Source organism: Crocodylus siamensis, chromosome 1 (genome assembly GCF_052110815.1).
Source record: "Crocodylus siamensis isolate JL-2025a chromosome 1, ASM5211081v1, whole genome shotgun sequence".
Classification (NCBI taxonomy): Eukaryota; Metazoa; Chordata; order Crocodylia; family Crocodylidae; genus Crocodylus; species Crocodylus siamensis.
In genome coordinates this window covers 210,728,793-210,747,470 of record NC_143395.1, presented here as the reverse complement: position 1 = coordinate 210,747,470, position 18,678 = coordinate 210,728,793, and the positions used below count along the sequence as shown (strand labels likewise).

The 18,678-nt window shown below is 53.0% G+C and overlaps 1 protein-coding gene across 2 annotated transcripts; it reads right to left on the bottom strand.

Annotated features, from left to right (window-relative positions):
• Positions 1-107: 107 nt before the first annotated feature.
• P3H3 (prolyl 3-hydroxylase 3) lies at positions 108-18,532 on the bottom strand. 2 transcript variants are annotated; one of them, XM_090055273.1, is made up of 15 exons: positions 17,850-18,525; positions 16,664-16,816; positions 11,593-11,776; positions 11,318-11,449; positions 9,789-9,922; positions 8,960-9,049; positions 8,478-8,530; positions 8,233-8,291; positions 6,682-6,806; positions 6,435-6,530; positions 5,165-5,315; positions 4,598-4,715; positions 2,335-2,410; positions 884-1,024; positions 108-528 (listed from the first exon to the last, which is right to left on the bottom strand). In XM_090055273.1, exons 1-15 carry the CDS (start codon positions 18,297-18,299, stop codon positions 313-315), a joined length of 2,178 nt encoding a protein of 725 aa, XP_089911399.1. In that variant the 5' UTR covers positions 18,300-18,525; the 3' UTR covers positions 108-312. The 2 variants fall into 2 exon arrangements, with proteins under 2 accessions (XP_089911399.1, XP_089911408.1); XM_090055282.1 differs by lacking the exons at positions 108-528; positions 884-1,024 and adding an exon at positions 1,045-1,194 and having other exon boundaries at positions 17,850-18,532.
• Positions 18,533-18,678: the final 146 nt, after the last annotated feature.

Below are 18,678 nucleotides of genomic sequence, written 5' to 3'. Positions count from 1 at the left end.
TCCCACTTTGGTCTGGTCCTATTGAAGGCTCATTGAAAAAAGGGGGAGAGAGGAGCCTGCCTTGTTATTTCTGGGTGATGAAATAAGTCTCAAGTCAAGACAGTGAATAAAGATCAAGGTGCCATGGCCCTTTTTGTTTTACTCGGGATGTAATTTTTCTGTTGTGATGTCAGCTGAGAAATAAGCTGTATCCTTCCCCCACAATTGTGGAACTAGTATTCTAATAAATGACCACAAACACCTCCATACTCTGTGTCACTAAGAAGTTGACAGGCCAGTGTGCCTGTTCTTTAGTGTCAAGCCACACCACCCTCAGAATTCATCCCTGACTCGCGCTTCCTGGGGTTGTTGTGGGGACTCAGAACCCAGTTTGCGTCTCTGGCTTGTGGATCTGGCTCTTCCTTTGGAAACAGGAGGCTCCGGTGAGGTACCATCACTGTCGTCAAGCCCTTGATGCTGCTTGTCCTCTGGCTGCTTCTCCTGCTCCATGTCCCTTTGCTTTACCAGGGCTTCAGCCTCTAGTCGCTCCTGCAACCACAGTGCGAGACAGAGGGGATGGTGCAACTCCCTCTCACCTGAAGCCTCTGCTCTGCTCTGCTCCCTGGAGCCATAACACATCCCTGTACTAGGTCACGCAAATTATGGGACCCTTGTCACATCTTGGGGGAGGGACCCAATTCATGCTGCCCTCTTCAGAGGGAATTCCTTCCCAGTGAGACCTCAGTTGGCTCTGATGGGAACTCTCCCATAAAGCATTGGATAGCCTCCACCCAGGTGGGGCCCTTGAGGACCCTCCTCTTCAATGGCACTCCAACCTGTCCTAGGGGCATACTCCGAGGATCTTTTTCTATGGCCTGCCAGCTGCCCAAGGGGGTCTCATTACCTGCTCAGCACGTTCCTGGGAGAGTGTGTACCAGAGGGCAATGGCACAGCGCCTCCCACGGGTCACTGCCCACACGCCATGAGGATTCTCCCCTCCGGAGCTGAATGCTACCAACCGCCCACATTTGGGACGTACCTGAGCCTGCCAGAGAGAGGGAGGAAGTAATGAATCTAAGGGGTCTCACGCACTTTCCCGCAGCTGTGTGAGCGATTCTCTCTCTTCCCCTTCACATGGGGGGCTGAGGTGGACTTGTAAAACATTCAGGAGACCGCAGGGGTTTTGACAGGGACCCTGACCTTAACAGAGGCTGCCTGAAAGGGACAGAGAGAGAAAAGGAAAGAAAGATTGCCAAGATAGAAAAGAAAGACACAAACACACATACATAGGCTGGCAGAGCATGGAACATCCACCAGGAAGAAGCTGACCTCTCCCCCTGACCTGATTTGCCTGCATTTGCCTTTGGCTGTCCCAATTTGAATCTGCTTAGTTATTAGCACTGGATCCTGGGCATAGGTGGAGGGAGAAAAAAATTGGGGGAGGGGGCTGAGCACATGCATGCATGCACCCCAGCGGGAAAGTCTGTGGGGGAAGGGAGTGGGAGTGGGATTGGGAGGGAGTGGAGCCAGGTCCAGGATACCCCGCATCCAGGGTTGTTGCCTGGTGCCAGCACCCCCCATGCCAATAAATCCACCGTTCCCTAGTCCTGCACTGGCCCTGGCCCAGCACTGCCTGGAGGGCCCGGAGCCAGAGTGGAGCCAGCATCAGCTGCACTGCCAGGCTGAAGGGGATGAAGCCCCTGAGACCCCTGCACCTGCCCCAAGTTGTCATTGCTCTCCAGGGGGCATGGGGAGGGGGTGCTGACACCCACTGCTGCATGCATCTCAGGGGCACATAGGTGGCATGTGCCCTCAGATCTGCACGGGGCAGGGCAGGGTGCCGCTTCAGGCTAGGACGGAGGCTGTGCTGTGCCCTTCCCGGCCTGGACTCTTCCCAGCCCGGGTCCCTGCAACCCCCACTGGGAACAGCCAGGCACAGCCTCGGCCCCAGCCCACAGCAGCAGCCTGCCCTGCCCTGCACAAATCCGGGGCATATGCCTCCCATGCCTCCTGGGGTGCAGGTAGCAGCAGGAGCCACGTCCCCCAGATGAGCCACTTGCGGCTCAGTCCCACACCCCCTCCCCTAGTCCCAGTCCCAGCCCCAGCCCCACTCCTTGCCCACCCCTGCTGCACTGGAAGCCCTTGGCCAGGCTGCTTCGTGGCCTTACCGCTGCCCTGCATTTGTGGGGGCTAAGCCCTGTAAGCCCCCACCTTTCCACTGCCTATGATCCTGGGGTAACAGAGAGGCCTGGCATCCAGTGAGCTCTCTCCTGCCCCAGCACCCACCTGAAAGATTAAGTTCCCTTAACATCCCTTGCCCTATTCTCCTCCCCTTGGACCAGACCTCAGACTCACCGTGACTGTCACAGCATCCAGTTCAGTGAAGAACAGTTCCCCGCCTTTGAAATCATCATTGAGGTACAGGATCCCACTAGAGGAAATGAAAGAATAGCTGGAAAATGGAGATCATTCACTCCTCACAGCCCCTGACCTAATGAGAGGGCCCCATTCCAGATCAAGCCTCATTCTCTTGCTCTTAGGACAGTGCATGCAATTAGAATTCAGGGAGCCCCACATCTCAGCTTAGCCAGCTAGTAGGAACAACCACTAAAGGTAAAATAGCCAAACCCTGGATAAAGTCTAACCAGCATGGAATCTACAAATGAAAAAACTGGGTCTCACTAACCTTTCAAAAGGCAAAATATGCCACTAAGCAGTAGAGAACCAGCTGACCAAATTTGTTAAAGCAGCAGTTCCCAATCTCTCATCATCCCAATTTTGTCTGGGTTGCCACTTCTGGTACAGAGCTAGGTTCCACAACTAAACTCCCGTGGGCTTGGCAACCCCACTCATAAGTGCCACAACCCATCTCAGGGTTGCTAGTCTTGGTCTGACAATTATTTATTGAGGCCTTCAAAAGGCACTGACAAGAGCCTTCTAAAGAAATTAAGCTATTATGGGATGAAGGGCAAAGCAGTGTCATGGATCACAAACTGGTTCAAAGACAGAAACCAAAAAATAGGATTACATGGTCAATTTTTATCATGGTAAGAGGTTAAGTCTGAGGTCTTCAACGGTCTGTATGAGATCCTGTGGCATTTAAGAAATTTTAGTAATGAACTGTGGGGGAGGGGTGCAGACTGTGCAAAGATACTGAGGCGAAACAGCAGGATGGGGAAAGAACTTTTGAAATTTTATTTTAAAAAAAATTGCACAAGAACAAATGGACACTGACTGGCCATGAATAAATTTAGGCTGCAAAACAGAAGAAAGCGTCCAACCATCAGGAATGAGTTAATGGATCAGCCATTCATTGTGGGAATAGTGGGATCAAAAGATCTAACTAGTTTTAAGTTGGAGCTGGAGAAAAGGACTATATCACGCTGTTGCCAGAGACAACAGAGAAATGGGACTAACTGATACAAGAGGGTCTCTTCCAATCCCATGTTTTACGTTTCTATAACAAGAGACTTAGTGGAGACTTCTGTTCAACATGCAGCTGTCATTGAAAAGCAAACATGATCTTAGGAGGCATAATAGTGTCAGTATCATTCATGCTGGATGGCGAATAATACTGTGCATGCTATGGGGCTTTATGTAAATCAATGGTGCAGTTGCCTTTGGATCCTGACCACAGTACTTCTCATCCCATTTCCAAAAAACATGCAGAAAGAAAAGGGCAAAAAGAATGATCAAGAATGACCAAGTTTCCTAACCCTTCTAGCCACAAACCAAAAGCCTGACATGGCAAAGAGTCATAGGGTACAAAGCTTTAAGGTATGCCTGCCCCAGAGCCCATGACCTGTGACCCAGTTCAAATAATAATTTGCTGCTAAATTACTTGTTAGAATCATTAATGAGGAACAATTAAAGAAAATTAAAAAATGTAAAATAATCAATGAACAGAGAGAGAAAAAAAGAATGTTTAATTCACTACTTTAGGAGCTGAATTGAACCTGCCCAGGAGATGCAGTTTGGCCTGTTCGAGGGGCTAGAAGAAACTCTCATATAAAAAAACCTGAAAATATCTAAGAAAGAAGAGGATTAAGAGGGGATTGTGATAAAATATGTAAAACAATGGCTGGGCTACAGAAGGTAAGCAAGAGACTTCTGTTCACCTTGTCTCGTGAAACTGAAAGGTGGCAAATTCAAATTTGATAAAAGGAGACCAGCTGGGATCACGATGCAGAACTCACTGAAGCCAAGAACCCAGCAACACTCATGAGACTGAAAATTTGTATGAAAAGTTAGGATAGGCAGAGTTATGGCCAGTCATGATACCAAATATTGGAGGGATTTTAAATCTTAAGCTTCAGGGATTTAAGCTAGTCTGTAGAAGTTAGAGATCAGGATGAGTCCTCATATGAAAGGGTGCATTATCGACCCCTCAGCCCAGTGCAGGTTTCTTACTCTTTCCTCTGAAGAAGCTGATACTGGCCTCTATGAGGGACTGGATGCTAGATGAGACAGGCCTTGGCTCTGGGCATGTCTGTCAGTCCTCATGTTCCTATGAAAAAGCATGGCAATTGGGCCTTCTGCTACGGCAGGATCATTCCATGATGAAGCTGAGTATCTTCCTCCTCCATGCACTCAAACCTGTGGTCCACTCTCATCTTACCTGTAGTCCCTGTACATATAGGCAGGTGGTTCTTTCCAGCATTCTTTTCCCTCAGGATCCAAGAGACAGTTATCAGCATGAACTGGGTGACTAAGATCCATACGATCATCTTGTTCCCCTGGAGAGGAATATTGCAGGGGAATATAAACCCCTTAGAGCAGTGGTTTATAACCTTGAAGGACCCCCTCAGTAGCCTCAAGGTACCCCTTGGAAAATGCCAGCTGTTAGTTTTGACTCATTTTTTGACTCCAAAAAGCAACATAGCCATTTTTCTGTTGCAAAGAACTCAGCAAGACCACAACAGGTTACAGTGTTTTTAACACTATGGAATCCTACTTGAAATCTCTGGGTTTATCATGTGAATCATATCTGTATACTTAACAGTACAAACATTTCATGGCATCCTGCAGCACCCTTGAAAGGATCTCAAGGCACCCAAGGGTGCCATGGCACCCTGGTTGAGAATTACTGCTTTAAAGTAATACGGCAAGGAAAGAGGGGCTTCTGAGCAGGAGGGAAGGGGAATTTCCAGGTGGAGGGGTCAAGACTTGATGAGGCTTTCTTTACCCTCCACAGCTGTGCGGCATACAAGGTGTGTGAAGGAGAAGTGGAGCTTTTTCCCAGGTGTAAAATAGGACTGTACAATTTTCCGGGATTTCTCGCTGGCCTGTAGAAGCAGTTTGGCATCTCTCCAGTTCACAACTTCATCCTGTGCCAGCTACAAGAAGAAAGGAAGCCTGTGCGACACCTGACATGTAACAGAAGCACGTCTGTGAAAAACCATGTACATGCATAATAGAGAAGCATGCCCACAAGAAAGCCTATGTTTACACATGGGGAAGCAAGAAGTATGCCTGAGAGAAGCTCCTGAAGCTCTTGTGCATGCCAGAGTTGCCCGTATCATGCTATACAGGTGAAGAGCTGAGAGAAATGTCCTTGTATACGCATTAGAGAGATACAACGAAGGGAACAAATCCCTGAGAAATACTGTGTGAGGAGCAGAAGAGAAGCAGCAGCAGGAGCAGTATAACCCATGAACAAGAGAAATACATCCATGTCCATGTGAGAAAGCACCCTCTAAAAAGATCCTAAATATTCCCACACTGCACGAGGGGAGCTCACTTTGAGAGATGCTCCAGATGTATGAGAAACACCCTGAAAGAGACCCTCATATGAGAGAAGCAGGCCCATGAAAAGCATGGCCCATACTCCTGCATATGAGCAAGAGTGAGAAGCACAACAGCGAGCTTTGAATTGTGCACTCATAAGCATCTGGTTAAGGACCAAGTCCAAGAGAAAGTGTCCATATGTATGCAAGGGAAGTGCTTGCCTGTGTGAAATCCCACAAGGACTGCCATGTACAAGGCACGAATACTTGGGACAAACCCTCCCAGCGTTTGTAACAGCAAAATACAACCTCCTACAATGAACTCCCTATTCATGAAAGTATTCTAACCAATTCCTATATGTGCATGAGAGAAACATGACTGTGAAACCCTCCCTCACATAACAGCAAAACAAGCCTCCCATACCCTGTGCATGGCTGCAAGGGTCCTCCTGCATATCAGAATAGAAAGCCCTGGAGAGAGAAGAAAGCTTGCCCATACATGCAAGAGAATGTGCCTGTAAGACCCCTCACACAAGTACATGAAAGAAACATACCTGGGGACCCCCTACGTGTGAGAATAAGGGCATGCCTCAAATAAAGGAAAGCACTCCTCTGGGAAATCTCCATGCAAGCAAATGACTGGCCAGCATGCCTCCACAAAACTTGCCAAGGCAAGCTTGTGCCCTGTGGATGGCTCATTCACATATTTAAAGGCACAGAGCAATTTACCTGCAGAGCTTTTAGTACTGTTAATCCTTCAAATCTCTCGTGTGGTGTGTGAGGGGACCGTCTGCCCCGGTAACTGTCTCCTGTGCCTCCAGCTGCCTGAAATAGGTGGAAGAGCAATTTCAAACCTGGCCCAGCTCTTTCCTTCTTCCCCGATGGCACAGCCACTCCTGCTAAGGAGAACAGAGCTGGGCAGGTCCAAGCTCCACCCTCTTGTACCAGAGGGTCTCCTAAAAGCTTCAGGTCTCACCTTGGCCAGCCGGAGAATGTCCTTACATTCAGACTCTGTCAGGACTCTGTCGAAGACGACCCGCTGTGACCCGTTCAGCTGGCGGGAATCTTGGGTGATGGTAAGGCCCTCAAAAAATAAGGGACCTGGTGGTGAGGCAGGGTAGAAAAAGTGCAAAAGCAGACTCAGGACAGGGAGCTCCATCAAACATCAGCCCTGTCCCAGACTGGAGGGACAAAACATCTGTCCTCTAAGGTACAAAACACAGTCACTATGTGCTGTAGGGGCAGCCTGTTGGCATTGACCAAGCACAGAACTCAGAGCCCAGCCCATTGGCAGAAATGAGGCAGGAAGCCACAGGAGGTGGGGCAAGTGGTGAATCACAGCCTCCCACTCCAGTGGGTCTGCGGTAGGATGGACAGTATGTGGCAGAGTTCAACAAGCACTGTGGAGGGCACACCTGGGAACAAAATCTGGCTAACACCTAGATCAGTCTTCCTTTCAATCTCACATCTTGTCCCCATGTCCTACTCATGGACACAACAGGTTTGGTCTTTCTGCCCCCATCAAGCACAGACAGCCTTGTCATGGAGAGCTTTGTGTTGGTTATCAGTACTCTGTCCCTCCCATATTAATCTCTGGATAGAAGGCACTGCAGATGTGCTCAGGCCATGGTCAGGAGCTGTTCTCCCATGTTATGGCAGAGCACACTCAGGAGCCAAACTTGACCTAAAGACTAGGAAGAAGCCTGTGGGAGATGACTGGTACTGCAACAACTCCCATATGGAAAACCCAGGATGAAAATACAGGACCTTACGCTAGGGAACATACAGCAACCATTCACCACAAATGTAGTCCTTCATTTGTCAAATAGGAAGTATTTTCCAAGCTTTGTACCTTCTATTTCTGCTTCTCCATTCCTCCCTTTCCTTCACAGCCCTTCCTTGTTTCTACAGAACGGATGCACTTGTGCCTCAGCTGGTTTTGCTGAAGCAGTTTAATCACATGAAGCTCAGTGCATCCATGTGGGTTGTTCTGAACCATGGTCTGAACTTCTGCAGATAGACGTGCCCTACAGCAGTGGTTCTCAACCTTTTTTGTACTAGGAACCATTTATAATCATGGATGGCCAGTCTGGACCCAGTGCCCTTCACTCCTGACCCGCTGCCCAACCCCACATCCAAACCCCCAGTGTGTGGGGAACAGGGTGGATGTGTAGGGGTCATAGAGCCCCTTGCAAGCTGGAACTCTTGCAGCCTGCAAGGAAAAACCCCAGTTTCCCATGTTTTTCTCCTTTAAAATATAATCCATATTTAGGTTGCTGATCCATTTTTAAAGTTGGTCATGACCCTTTTATATATTCTTGGGACCCACTTTTGGGTTAGGACCCACGGGTTGAGGAAAACTGCCTGGGAGAGTTTTTCAGGTGCCTATGCACTGGTAAGAGACCTACAGGTGGATCATCTGGCCGATGCAATGTGTGGCATTGACATGACTGAGGCTGGAACAGGAGAGGCTATGGGACCATTTAACCTTTCTGGAGAAATGTCCCTGTATCCCTCTGTGACTCACCTCTCTGCTCCGGCTGTTCCACATCCAGATTCTCCAGCCTTTGCTTCTCTTGATCCTCTCTCAGGAGCAAGGGAGAGATGCAGACAAAGGCTGTCAGTATCCAGAGCTGTGATCCCCTCAGTCAGACCCTCCATCAGCAGCAAGAGCCAGGCCCCTTCTCTGTTCTGATTTCACCATTTTCCCTTTCAGGCACTGTCACACCCCCACACCACAGCACCTCACCTCCCATTTGACTCACTGACTACCTGCGTTTCTGCTTCAGGCTTTCAGGGATCAGCTCATCTGGGGTCCACAGGTCCTAAAGAAACAAAATGTAGGGGCTCAGTATCTTGGGACACTCCTCTCAAACTGGATCAGACCAACAGGCTGATCAAGTTCAGTGCCACAGCATTCCCCAAGCTAGAGTACACCAGACCAGCTAGCCTGTCCTGACACTGGCCAGTGTGGACTACCTGAATATAAACCTCCTAATGCCTCAGGCAAGACTTTCACTCTGCCCCAGGTAGGAAATTTCTTCCTGCTCTTCACCCAAGTGCTGGGGCTCAGGTGAGAATGAGGGCCTTGAAGACTCGTTTCTCACCTGGAAAGTTCTTGCCACACATGCAGATCTCTTATAAAGCCAAGAGAATATCTTGCTGACATAGGCTCCACAGAGAGACATACACGGCCTGGATGAGACCCGGACAAGGAAGTACTCAGCTGCCTGGAGAAGGATGCAACTACTTACAGGGTCATTAAATGTTTCTCCCAGATGCTCCACTGCATAGTAAATCAACTTCTTCTCCTTCAGAGACCGCTGAACATAATGATGGATGTTCTGGGGGTACAAAGAGGCTGTTAAACAACTGCCCCACAAAGGGGATCCACTCCTGCCGTCAAGAGACATCTGCCATACCACAGTGCCACAAAGAGAGCCTGCTTATGCTCTGGCATGGGGAGACTTCTGCCTGACAAAGGATTTTTATTTTTAAATTTTGTCTCAGGACAATTTAGCCAAATCAGTTCCAAATTCTATCAAGTGAGCTGAACTCAGCTGTTCAAGTCTGTGTTGCACTACCATCAGCAAGTATCCTCCCTCCCAGACTCTTCAGCCTGGAGCTTCAGATACTCCCAAATGCATGGCAGGCATCTTATGTGCAGGCCCCAAGCCCAGAGGCCTTGGAGTTCAGATGTCCCCTGGTCTCGCTTGCCCCTAGCCAAAAGGCCAGTGGAGCAAGCTAGACAGAAATCCCCCATGTCCATAAAAATCAAGCACGTAGTTGAGATCCTCCCATTGGGAGGCTATGGAAGACTCCTGCAGGGAGGCCTGCTGGCAGTGCACTGGACAAGTCTCCACTCTTAACTACACAATACCATGTAAGGTGATCTTGGCCCCCGACAGAACATGTTAACTTTATTAGAAGACGTTCTGAGCCAAAAGGCAGAGAAGTGAGTCTGCTGCTGTTTATTTGATCCAGTGTCTGCACATATATACAACCTCTCCCCAGTGGAAGCTGGACCCAGGTCAACCATGGTGAGGTTCAGAGAATGCCGAATTTGGGGACTACTGCTGGTACCTCTCTGGCTGTGACCAATACGCCCTCTCCCAGCTCTGTCTGATAATATTTCATCATCTCCAGCATTGATTCATCCATGGGATAGAAGAGCAGATAGGAAGCAGCACATTCAGCAGCCAGTGCCTGGTTTCCAACTTGGAGGCAAGAGAGAAAAGGAGGTAGGCATGACCAAGGTGCATTAAGTATAAGTCTATTATTATTACTGAATATTTATATCCTAGCAGTGCCCAATATTCCAGAGCTTGGCACTGAACCCACATGGAAAGCCACATTTCTTGCCTTACAGGGCTTATAACCTAAAGACACAACCAGACAAGGGTGGGAGATGGCGTTACAATAAATGAACCTGGTGAAGAATTGGCCAGATGAGCTAGATAAGAGGAATTTCTCCTGCAAGGACAGAGGTGGGAAGGAAGACAGTAAGACAGAGAAGGAAAGGGAAAAGCCTCCTGGCAAAAGCAGGTCTAACAGAAGAGAAAGCATTGATTGTTTGGATTTATCAGACTGTTTCTGCCATGTATAGTGGGCAGCATGGAAGGAACAATGAAGGTATCTTGCCAGTGTGGGAGAAGACAAGATTGAGAGTGCTGATACAACAAGAGTCATGACCAGTATCACCATTAGTCTCCAGCCCAGCTTGGCAAGGTGGGATTAACTTACACATGGCTCTGCTGGTAAAGACAAGAAGTTTGCAGGTCATGGGGAAATACATGGAGACCAGTACAGGGACTTAGAGTGATGTGGCCAGAGCACAAAATCAAGGAGTTGTTGGCAGCTCCATTCCAAATGGATGTTATGGGAGTAGGGGAGGCAAGGAGCCAGGACCAGGAAAGTACACATGGCAATGAGTACTTAATCACCATAATCACAACAGGCAATGAAGAGGGCAAGAGGCTTGGTTATGTGCACAGAAAGGAGAAGCTAGATTTTAGAGACATCATGTAAGACACCAGCAAGATTTAGGCATGGATCTGGTGTGAGGGCTAATTTAGAGATGGCCTCCAGGTTGCAGGCCTGAGGACCTGGGAGGTTGGTGGTTCTGTCCAGGGTGATGAAGAGGATTCTGAGGAGAGGGCTTAGTGAGGAAAGATCAAGAGTTTAAGTCATAGGTGATGTGTAGGGAGGAACATGGGGTGGGGGGCACACGTGTGCTCCCTGAGACTGACTGCTGCCTCCAGCATCTGCAGGTGGTCACCGCTCACCCCACCCCCCACCCCCAGTTGCCGCCATTGTTATCACAGCCCTTTGCGGGTGGTCCCCACTTGCCCCACCCTCACTGCCATTGTCACCGCGGCTGCCTGCAGGTGGTTCCTTGCCAATGCCATGCCCCTGCTGCCAACACCACTGCTGACTGCGGGTGGTCGCCGTGCCTCCCCCCAGCCTTGAGGCACAAGTCATTCATGTCTTAAGTTATGCTTGCTGCCCCCACCCATGCTATTCCCTCCCTAGTGGGTACAACAGAGCCAGGTAGCTCTCCCCTGCCAGTTCACACATGTCACATTACTGACTGATGTCCTGGGTCTCCTCACCTTGGTTGTAAGCAAACTGCAGTAAGTCAAAGTGGGAGGGTATGAAATCTTCTGTGGCAGACACCCGTCCTGGCTTCGTGGCAATATCGAGGACACACTGCTGCCTGCACTTCAGGACCTGAATGTAATGGGCTGAAGGAAACAGGGGAGTGAAAGCCAGCACTTCCAACAGCACAGCAGCTCCCCTTCCTGCCCATGCAGGATACAGGGCCTGTCCAGGCTTGGAAACCTGTCCCTCCCTGCACCACAGCACACCAGTATGCCTCAATCTCTACCTGCAACAGCTTCATATAGGCCAGGTTGCATCTCTTCTTCTGTCTCGTCCTCCCAGGGCCCCTCACACAGGGCTCGACAGTCCTCCAGTGCCAACAGTACCTCTTTGAGGGACTCCTCCAGCTTTACCACAGCCTCCTGGTACTCATCCACTTTGTAGTGCTGCACCCCAGTCTCATATGCCTTCTGTGAGGAACAGATTCATGGACGCTATTTAGTTTCTGGGCCTCTTGATGGAAGGCTAAGGGTTGTCCAGGACTGTATAGTGGTATTCATCTCTAATAGTGTAGTGGTGCCATCTGGGGGCCTGCCTGGGCAATGCATAGGTCACACTGTCTATGCACACTCCTAGTCTCAGGCAGTTGCCTCTTTTGCAGAGGTAGGATAGGGGCTTTATTTTGGTCCCTAACTATAGCAGGTAGGCAAGTTGTACAGCTTTCCAGAGCACTTGGTGAGGTATATAGCTCTCTAGGTCAATTATTTGGCCCTGCATACCATACAGGGAGTTTCAGGGAGCTATTGTAGGCTGGGTCAGTGCCCCAGTTCCCTAAGTGGCTCTGCTCCATGAACAGGACAGATGGGCAGGTGGGACCAGGATCACAAGGCACCAACACTGAGGGCCAGGACCCAGGGCAGAGCCATGACCCACTGCCCGCACACACCTGCAACAGGTGCCGGTTCTGTGGGCAGGGCCGTATGGGGCAATGGTGACGCGTAGGGGGTGTACCCCCTGAGAGCACTGGCACACCCCGACTGGCTGCACTCCCTGCTTAGGCAATGGGCAGGGGAGCAGATGGGAGCGCCAGTGTCCCCCCTGTGAGCGCCGCCCAGGGAGTGGAAGCACTGGATGTAGCGCCATAGCCACTTCTGGGAGCACCGCAGCCACTTCCTGCTTGGCAAGTTTGGCTGCGGGGGGACCCTCCTGGTTGCTGACTGGTCACTGGGGGGGCATGTGCCGCCCCCCCGACTAAGGTGGCACTAGTCGCCCATGATACGGGAAGCAGATCGCAGCTCTGTGCCAGGCCCCAAGCCCACACCCTTACTGGCCAGTGATTCCAGGGTCTCCATGGAGACCGACTAGGACCCATATAGGCAGGGCAAGCAGCCAGGCAGATGGGATGGGGCTATGGGCAGGCGGGGAGTGGTGTCTGGGGCCAGGATCTTGGGGCAATGACAGCGCACAGCCAGGGCAGAGCTGCAGTCTGCTCCCCGCACACCCCTGCTCACGCAACCTGCACCCCAGTTCCCTAAGTGGCTCTGCTCCATGCTCAGGACAGATGGGCAGGTGGGACCAGGATCACAAGGCACCAACACTGAGGGCCAGGACCCAGGGCAGAGCCATGACCCACTGCCTGCACACACCTGCAACAGGTGCCGGTTCTGCTGGCAGGACCGTATGGGGCAATGGTGACGGGTACGGGTGTACCCCCTGAGAGCACTGGCACACCCCCCAACCAGCCGCACTTCCTGCTTAGGCAATGGACAGGGGAGCAGATGAGCGGACGTGGCAGACAGCATGAAATGTACATTGCGGAGACCAACTGGCGGCTACAGAAATGGTACTACGAGGTGGGCTTTGGCTTCCTCAGCCATGACTGGCACATCAAGACGAGAGACATGCTTAGATGGGATGGGCTCCACCTTTCCCCTAAAGATAAGCGTGTGTTCTCTTCTAGGCTGGCGGACCTCCTCCGGCAGACTTTAAACTAGGCTCGCTGGGGGAAGGGGAAGATGAGGGCGGAGGAAACATCCGACTGCCAGACCAAACAACACCCACAACTACAGTCCAGTCCAGCCCAAAGAGTGAAACGAATAAATAGGTAAGCAATAGGGGCCAGGGCAACGCTGGGACTAGGGGGTCAGTACACACATCCACAGGAGGCCTCAAATGCCGCTACACAAATGCTCGTAGTATGGGAAACAAGCAGGAGGAACTTACCCTCCTGCTGACTGACACCAGCCCAGACATAGTGGGGATCACTGAAACATGGTGGGACGCAACGCATGCCTGGGCGGTGAATATCAAGGGCAATAGGCTGTACAGGAGGGACAGGACAGGAAGGAGAGGTGGGGGAGTGGCACTCTATATTAAGGAGGAATACACATCCTTGCCAATTAGCAAGGAGTCAGGGGAGGGGCACTCTGAAGTGCTTTGGGTTAGAGTACAAGGCAGTCGAGGGGAAAGAGACTTAACGGTGGGAGTCTACTACAGACCTCCCAACCAGGGGGAAGAGCTTGACCAGGAATTCTTGGGTCAGCTCATGGAGGTAGTGAAGTCTAAGGATGTGGTAGTCATGGGGGACATGAACTTCCTGGACATCTGCTGGGAAGAGCAGTCAGCCAGGTCTGAACGCTCACGCAGGTTCTTGGCCAGAGCGCAGGACCTCCATCTAACCCAGGAGGTGCACAGGGGAGATGCCTTGTTAGACCTAGTGCTGGCCATGGGTGATGACCTGGTGAGGGGGCTGCGGGTGCTCGACCACCTGGGCGACAGTGATCATTGCCTGCTGGAATTCACCATCCAGCGCAAGGTGGCAAAGGCCTGCAGTAAGGCAGCAGCCCTAGATTTCAAGAGGGGAAACTTCAATGAGCTAAGGAGGATAGTTGGGGAAGCGCCGAGGTCCCAGAGGGGAGGGGAGCCAGGTGTCCAAGGAGAATGGTCGCTTCTCAAGGAGACAATCCTCCAAGCCCAAAGGAAGGTAATCCCAACGAGGATCAAAGGGAGCAGGAGGGCACACAAGCCTCCATGGCTCACCAAAAGCATCCGGGAATGTCTCCTTGCTAAAAGGGTGGTGTACACCCAATGGAAAGAAGGGGACATCACCAGGGATGACTGTAGTGCAGTCGCTGGGGGATGTAGGGGGGCAGTCAGGAAGGCCAAGGCAGAGATGGAATTAGGACTAGCTTCCCAGATTAAGGACAATAAGAAGTCCTTCTTTAAATACATAGGGGGTAAAAAGAAGGTCCCGGGTAATGTGGGGCCCTTGCATGACGCCATGGGGAACTTGGTCGGCACACCAGACAGCAAAGCTAACATGTTTAAAGATTTCTTTGCCTCCGTCTTCCTAAGTAGGGACCAGAACAGCCACCTCCCTGCTGGGCCCCCCTCAGGCCCCAAGGGAGGCACACCTGGGCCAAGGGTTACTGAGGAACTAGTTAGGGAGCTTCTGGAGGGACTGGACCTATTCAAGTCAGCCGGTCTGGATGATCTCCACCCCAGAGTTCTAAAGGAATTGGCCGAGGTCATTGCAGGACCCCTGGCACGGCTTTACGAGCACTCGTGGTGCTCTGGTGAGGTACCGGAGGACTGGAAGAGGGCCAACGTGGTTCCCACCTTCAAAAAGGGGAAGAAGGAAGACCCAGGAAACTATAGGCCAGTTAGTCTTACCTCGATCCTAGGCAAGCTGTTTGAGAAAATTATTCTGGCACACATCCAGGAGGGGCCAGCAGGGGACTGCATACTTAGGGGCAACCGACATGGGTTCATCAGTGGCAGGTCCTGTCAGACCAACCTGGTGGCCTTTTACGATCAGGTCACCAGATCATTAGATGCAGGGGTAGCAGTGGATATAGTCTTCCTGGACTTCCGGAAGGCTTTCGACACTGTCTCTCACCCTGTTCTCATTAAGAAACTGGGGGGCTGTGGTGTAGACACCCACACAGTCAAATGGGTCGCTCACTGGCTTGGTCCTCGGGCCTGCACTGTTCAACATCTTCATCAGTGACTTGGACGAGGGGGTAAAAAGCACCCTGTTCAACTTTGCTGATGACACTAAGATGTGGGGGGATGTGGGCACACTAGAAGGAAGCAACAGGCTACAATCAGACCTAGACAGGTTACAAGGGTGGGCGGACAAGAATAGGATGGGATTCAACACCGAAGTGCAGAGTGATGCACCTGGGGAGGAACAACCGGCACCATACCTACAGGTTGGGGAACTCTTTTCTTGTTAGTGGAGAGGTGGAAAAGGATCTTGGAGTCATCATTGACTCCAAGATGAACATGGGCTGGCAGTGCGGGGAGGCAGTCAGGAAGGCCAGCTGCACCTTGTCATGCATCCACAGATGCACCTCGAGCAGGTCCAGGGAGGTGATACTCCACCTCTATGCGGCACTGGTCAGGCCGCAGTTGGAGTACTGCATCCAGTTCTGGGCGCCGCACTTCAAGAGGGATGCGGACAGCATGGAGAGGGTCCAGAGGAGGGCCACTCGCATGATCAGCGGACAGCAGGGCAGGCCTTATGAGGAGAGGCTACGGGACCTGAACCTGTTCAGCCTCCAAAAGAGAAGGCTGAGGGGGGATCTAGTGGCCTGTTATAAACTAGTCAGGGGGGATCAGCAGGCATTGGGGGAGCCCCTGTTCCCCCGCGCACTGGCAGGAGTGACCAGGAATAACGGTCACAAGCTGGCAGAGGGTAGGTTTAGGCTAGACATCAGGAGGCGCTACTTCAGTCAGGGGGGCTAGGATCTGGAACCAACTTCCAGGAGAAGTGGTGCAGGCTCCTACCCTGGGGGGTTTTAAGAGGAGGTTAGATGAACACCTTGCTGGGGTCGTTTGATCCCAGTACTCTTTCCTGCCATGGCAGGGGGTCGGACTAGATGATCTGCTCAGGTCCCTTCCAACCCTAGAAACTATGAAATTATGAAACCTATCACAGGGGTGTGTGGGCAGCCGATTGTGACTGCTCTGGCCCCACACTATCACCACCCCAAGATCCCATCCTATGATCATGACTTGCCTGCCCATCCTGCTCCTGAACAGCCCTCCCCACATACCTGTGGCCCCATCTCATCCACCCAGCTATACACCCTGCCCCCAGCAGTGGGTGAGGGATGGATTTGCTGGGGTGCCAGGGCAGCAGGAGCCAGGAGCAGCTGTGGCCACCAGGGCTATCAGGAAATGGAGTTCACTGCTGCACCACCCCAGCCCCACTGCATGCCCAGGGGCAGCAGGACCATGGCCCAGACCATCCCCTGGGCACTGGGTTGGGCAGGACTGAGAGACCCACTGTGGACTGGACAAAATCCCTCAGTGGGCCAGATCTGGCTACCCCTGCTCTATGGGGGTCTTACCCAATGTGGCATAGCCTCCAAGTCCTGGAAACTGTCCGACTTTACCCCTGCCATCCGCTGGTATTTCTCGATGTCTTCACGCATCTGCAGATGCTGGGGGTTTGCCATGAAGAACGTGTGAGCAGCTGCCACTGCCTTGTCCAGTTTCTTCAGCTGCAGAGACAAAACAGCCCACCTAGAGCCATTCCCCTGGTCTGGAGGCAGACCCACCCACCCTTGCTTCCCAAGTGAACCCTCCCACCTAGCTTCCCCTGCCCTTTCATTGTTTTTTGTAGGACCTGCCTATAAACAATGCACCCTGCAGACCCCTATTGGATAGTGTGCAATAAGAACCCATGCACACACCCCCATGCTGCTGTTGGACTTTAGCTCCCATCCCATGATGTCCTCAAGATGCTGTCTGGGGCTGAGCTGGGGTTACAAGTACTGTCAGGCCCTGCACCAGGCTGCCACCTGGGTGGGGGGTCAGGCACCATGGAAAGCCCCTTCCACCAAGACTCCCCATCCAAGCCTTTCCCAGCCCTCTCCGGCTGTAGGTCCTCACAAAAACAGCAAGGCATGGGCTCTCAAGCAGGGTGTCACACAGGCTGTCATGGACTCAAAGAGAAGCAGGGCTGGAAGAGACCTCCAGAGGTCATCTAGTGAGTCCAGCCCCTGCCCGAGGCAGGATCAGCCCTATCAAACCATCCTATACAACCCATCACCTAAACTCAACTGAAGACTACCCTCAACCCTGACACCACAGGGTCCTACACCCTCACAGGTAACACAGGGGAACCACAGCAGCCCACACCCTACCTCTATCAGTGTCAATATATGCTCGAGAGGCAGTACCCTAGCAAGGCAGCTTGGCACCCGGGGCAAGCCTGCAGCAGGAGCCTACCCTTGCCCTGTGCACACACTCCCCGCAGGAGTGCAGGCGGTGGTGGGAGCTGCCCTCCCTCTGTCACCCCCTGGATGAACTGCTCGGGGCTCTGTCCCATGCCCCGCTCTGTCTGGGCAGTGCCTGTCCGCGGGCCTTCGCTTCGGCGCCCGGGGCGTTCACCCGCTTGCTACAGTGCTGGGCAGCGGGCCACCCCCCCAGTCAGGACCAATGTGACCCGGGGGTGAAATTCCTTCCTGGCCCCAAACGCAGGAGGGGCCGGCTCCCCTCGGGCTCAGGTCCCAGCAGGGACTGGCGGCGCACCTTGAAGAGGGCCACCTGCAGGAAGTTGTAGGGCTCCCGCCGCTCCAGGTCCCGCTGCACGGCGCGGCCGGCGCGGTGCAGCGAGGCGGGCCCGCCGAGGCGGCGCGCCAGGCAGTGCTGCAGGCAGTCGGCGCGCTGCAGCGCCCGCTCGAAGAAGCCGGGCTCCCAGGCGGGCCCGCGACCGGGCGGCGCCCCCGCGAAGCCGGCCTCGGCCTGGCAGCGGGCCCCGCAGGCGCGGCGGGCGCTCCGCAGCTGCCCGTAGCTGTGCACGCAGCGCTGCAGCAGCTCGGCCGCCCGCGCCCAGTCCCGCGCGAAGTAGGCCCGCACGCCGTCCGCGTACAGCCCGTCGTAGGGCGCCAGGCGGCTGCCGGCCGCCACCGGCCCCGGCCCCGGCCCCGGCCCCGGCCCCGCCAGCAGCAGCACCAGCAGTAGCGGCAGCGCGGAGGCCATGGCTGAGCGGGCGGGGCGGGGCGGGGCAGGCGTGTGCCCCGAGCCTCCCCCTCCAGCACCCTCGCCGCCGCTCTGGCAGCTGCCTCCCGGCCCGGCCCCCGGGCAGCCTGCGCTGCCTCCTGCGGCTCCGTGCCGTCTCGGGGCACTCCTGTGACCCTCGCCCTCCTCTTCTCCTCTCACTTGTCCCAAGGAGTCCGTTGTGACAGTGGCCCCCTTAAGAAAGGCTTCTAGTTTTCCTTGCTTGGCCCTAGCCCCACGCTTCCCCCCGCCTAACAAACTGGGCCGTGCGGCGCAGCCAGCTCCCAGCCCTCTCCAAGCCACGTGGCAAGCGGAGTTGTTTGACTCCAGCTCTGTGACTTATCTGGAAATCTTTTTTCAG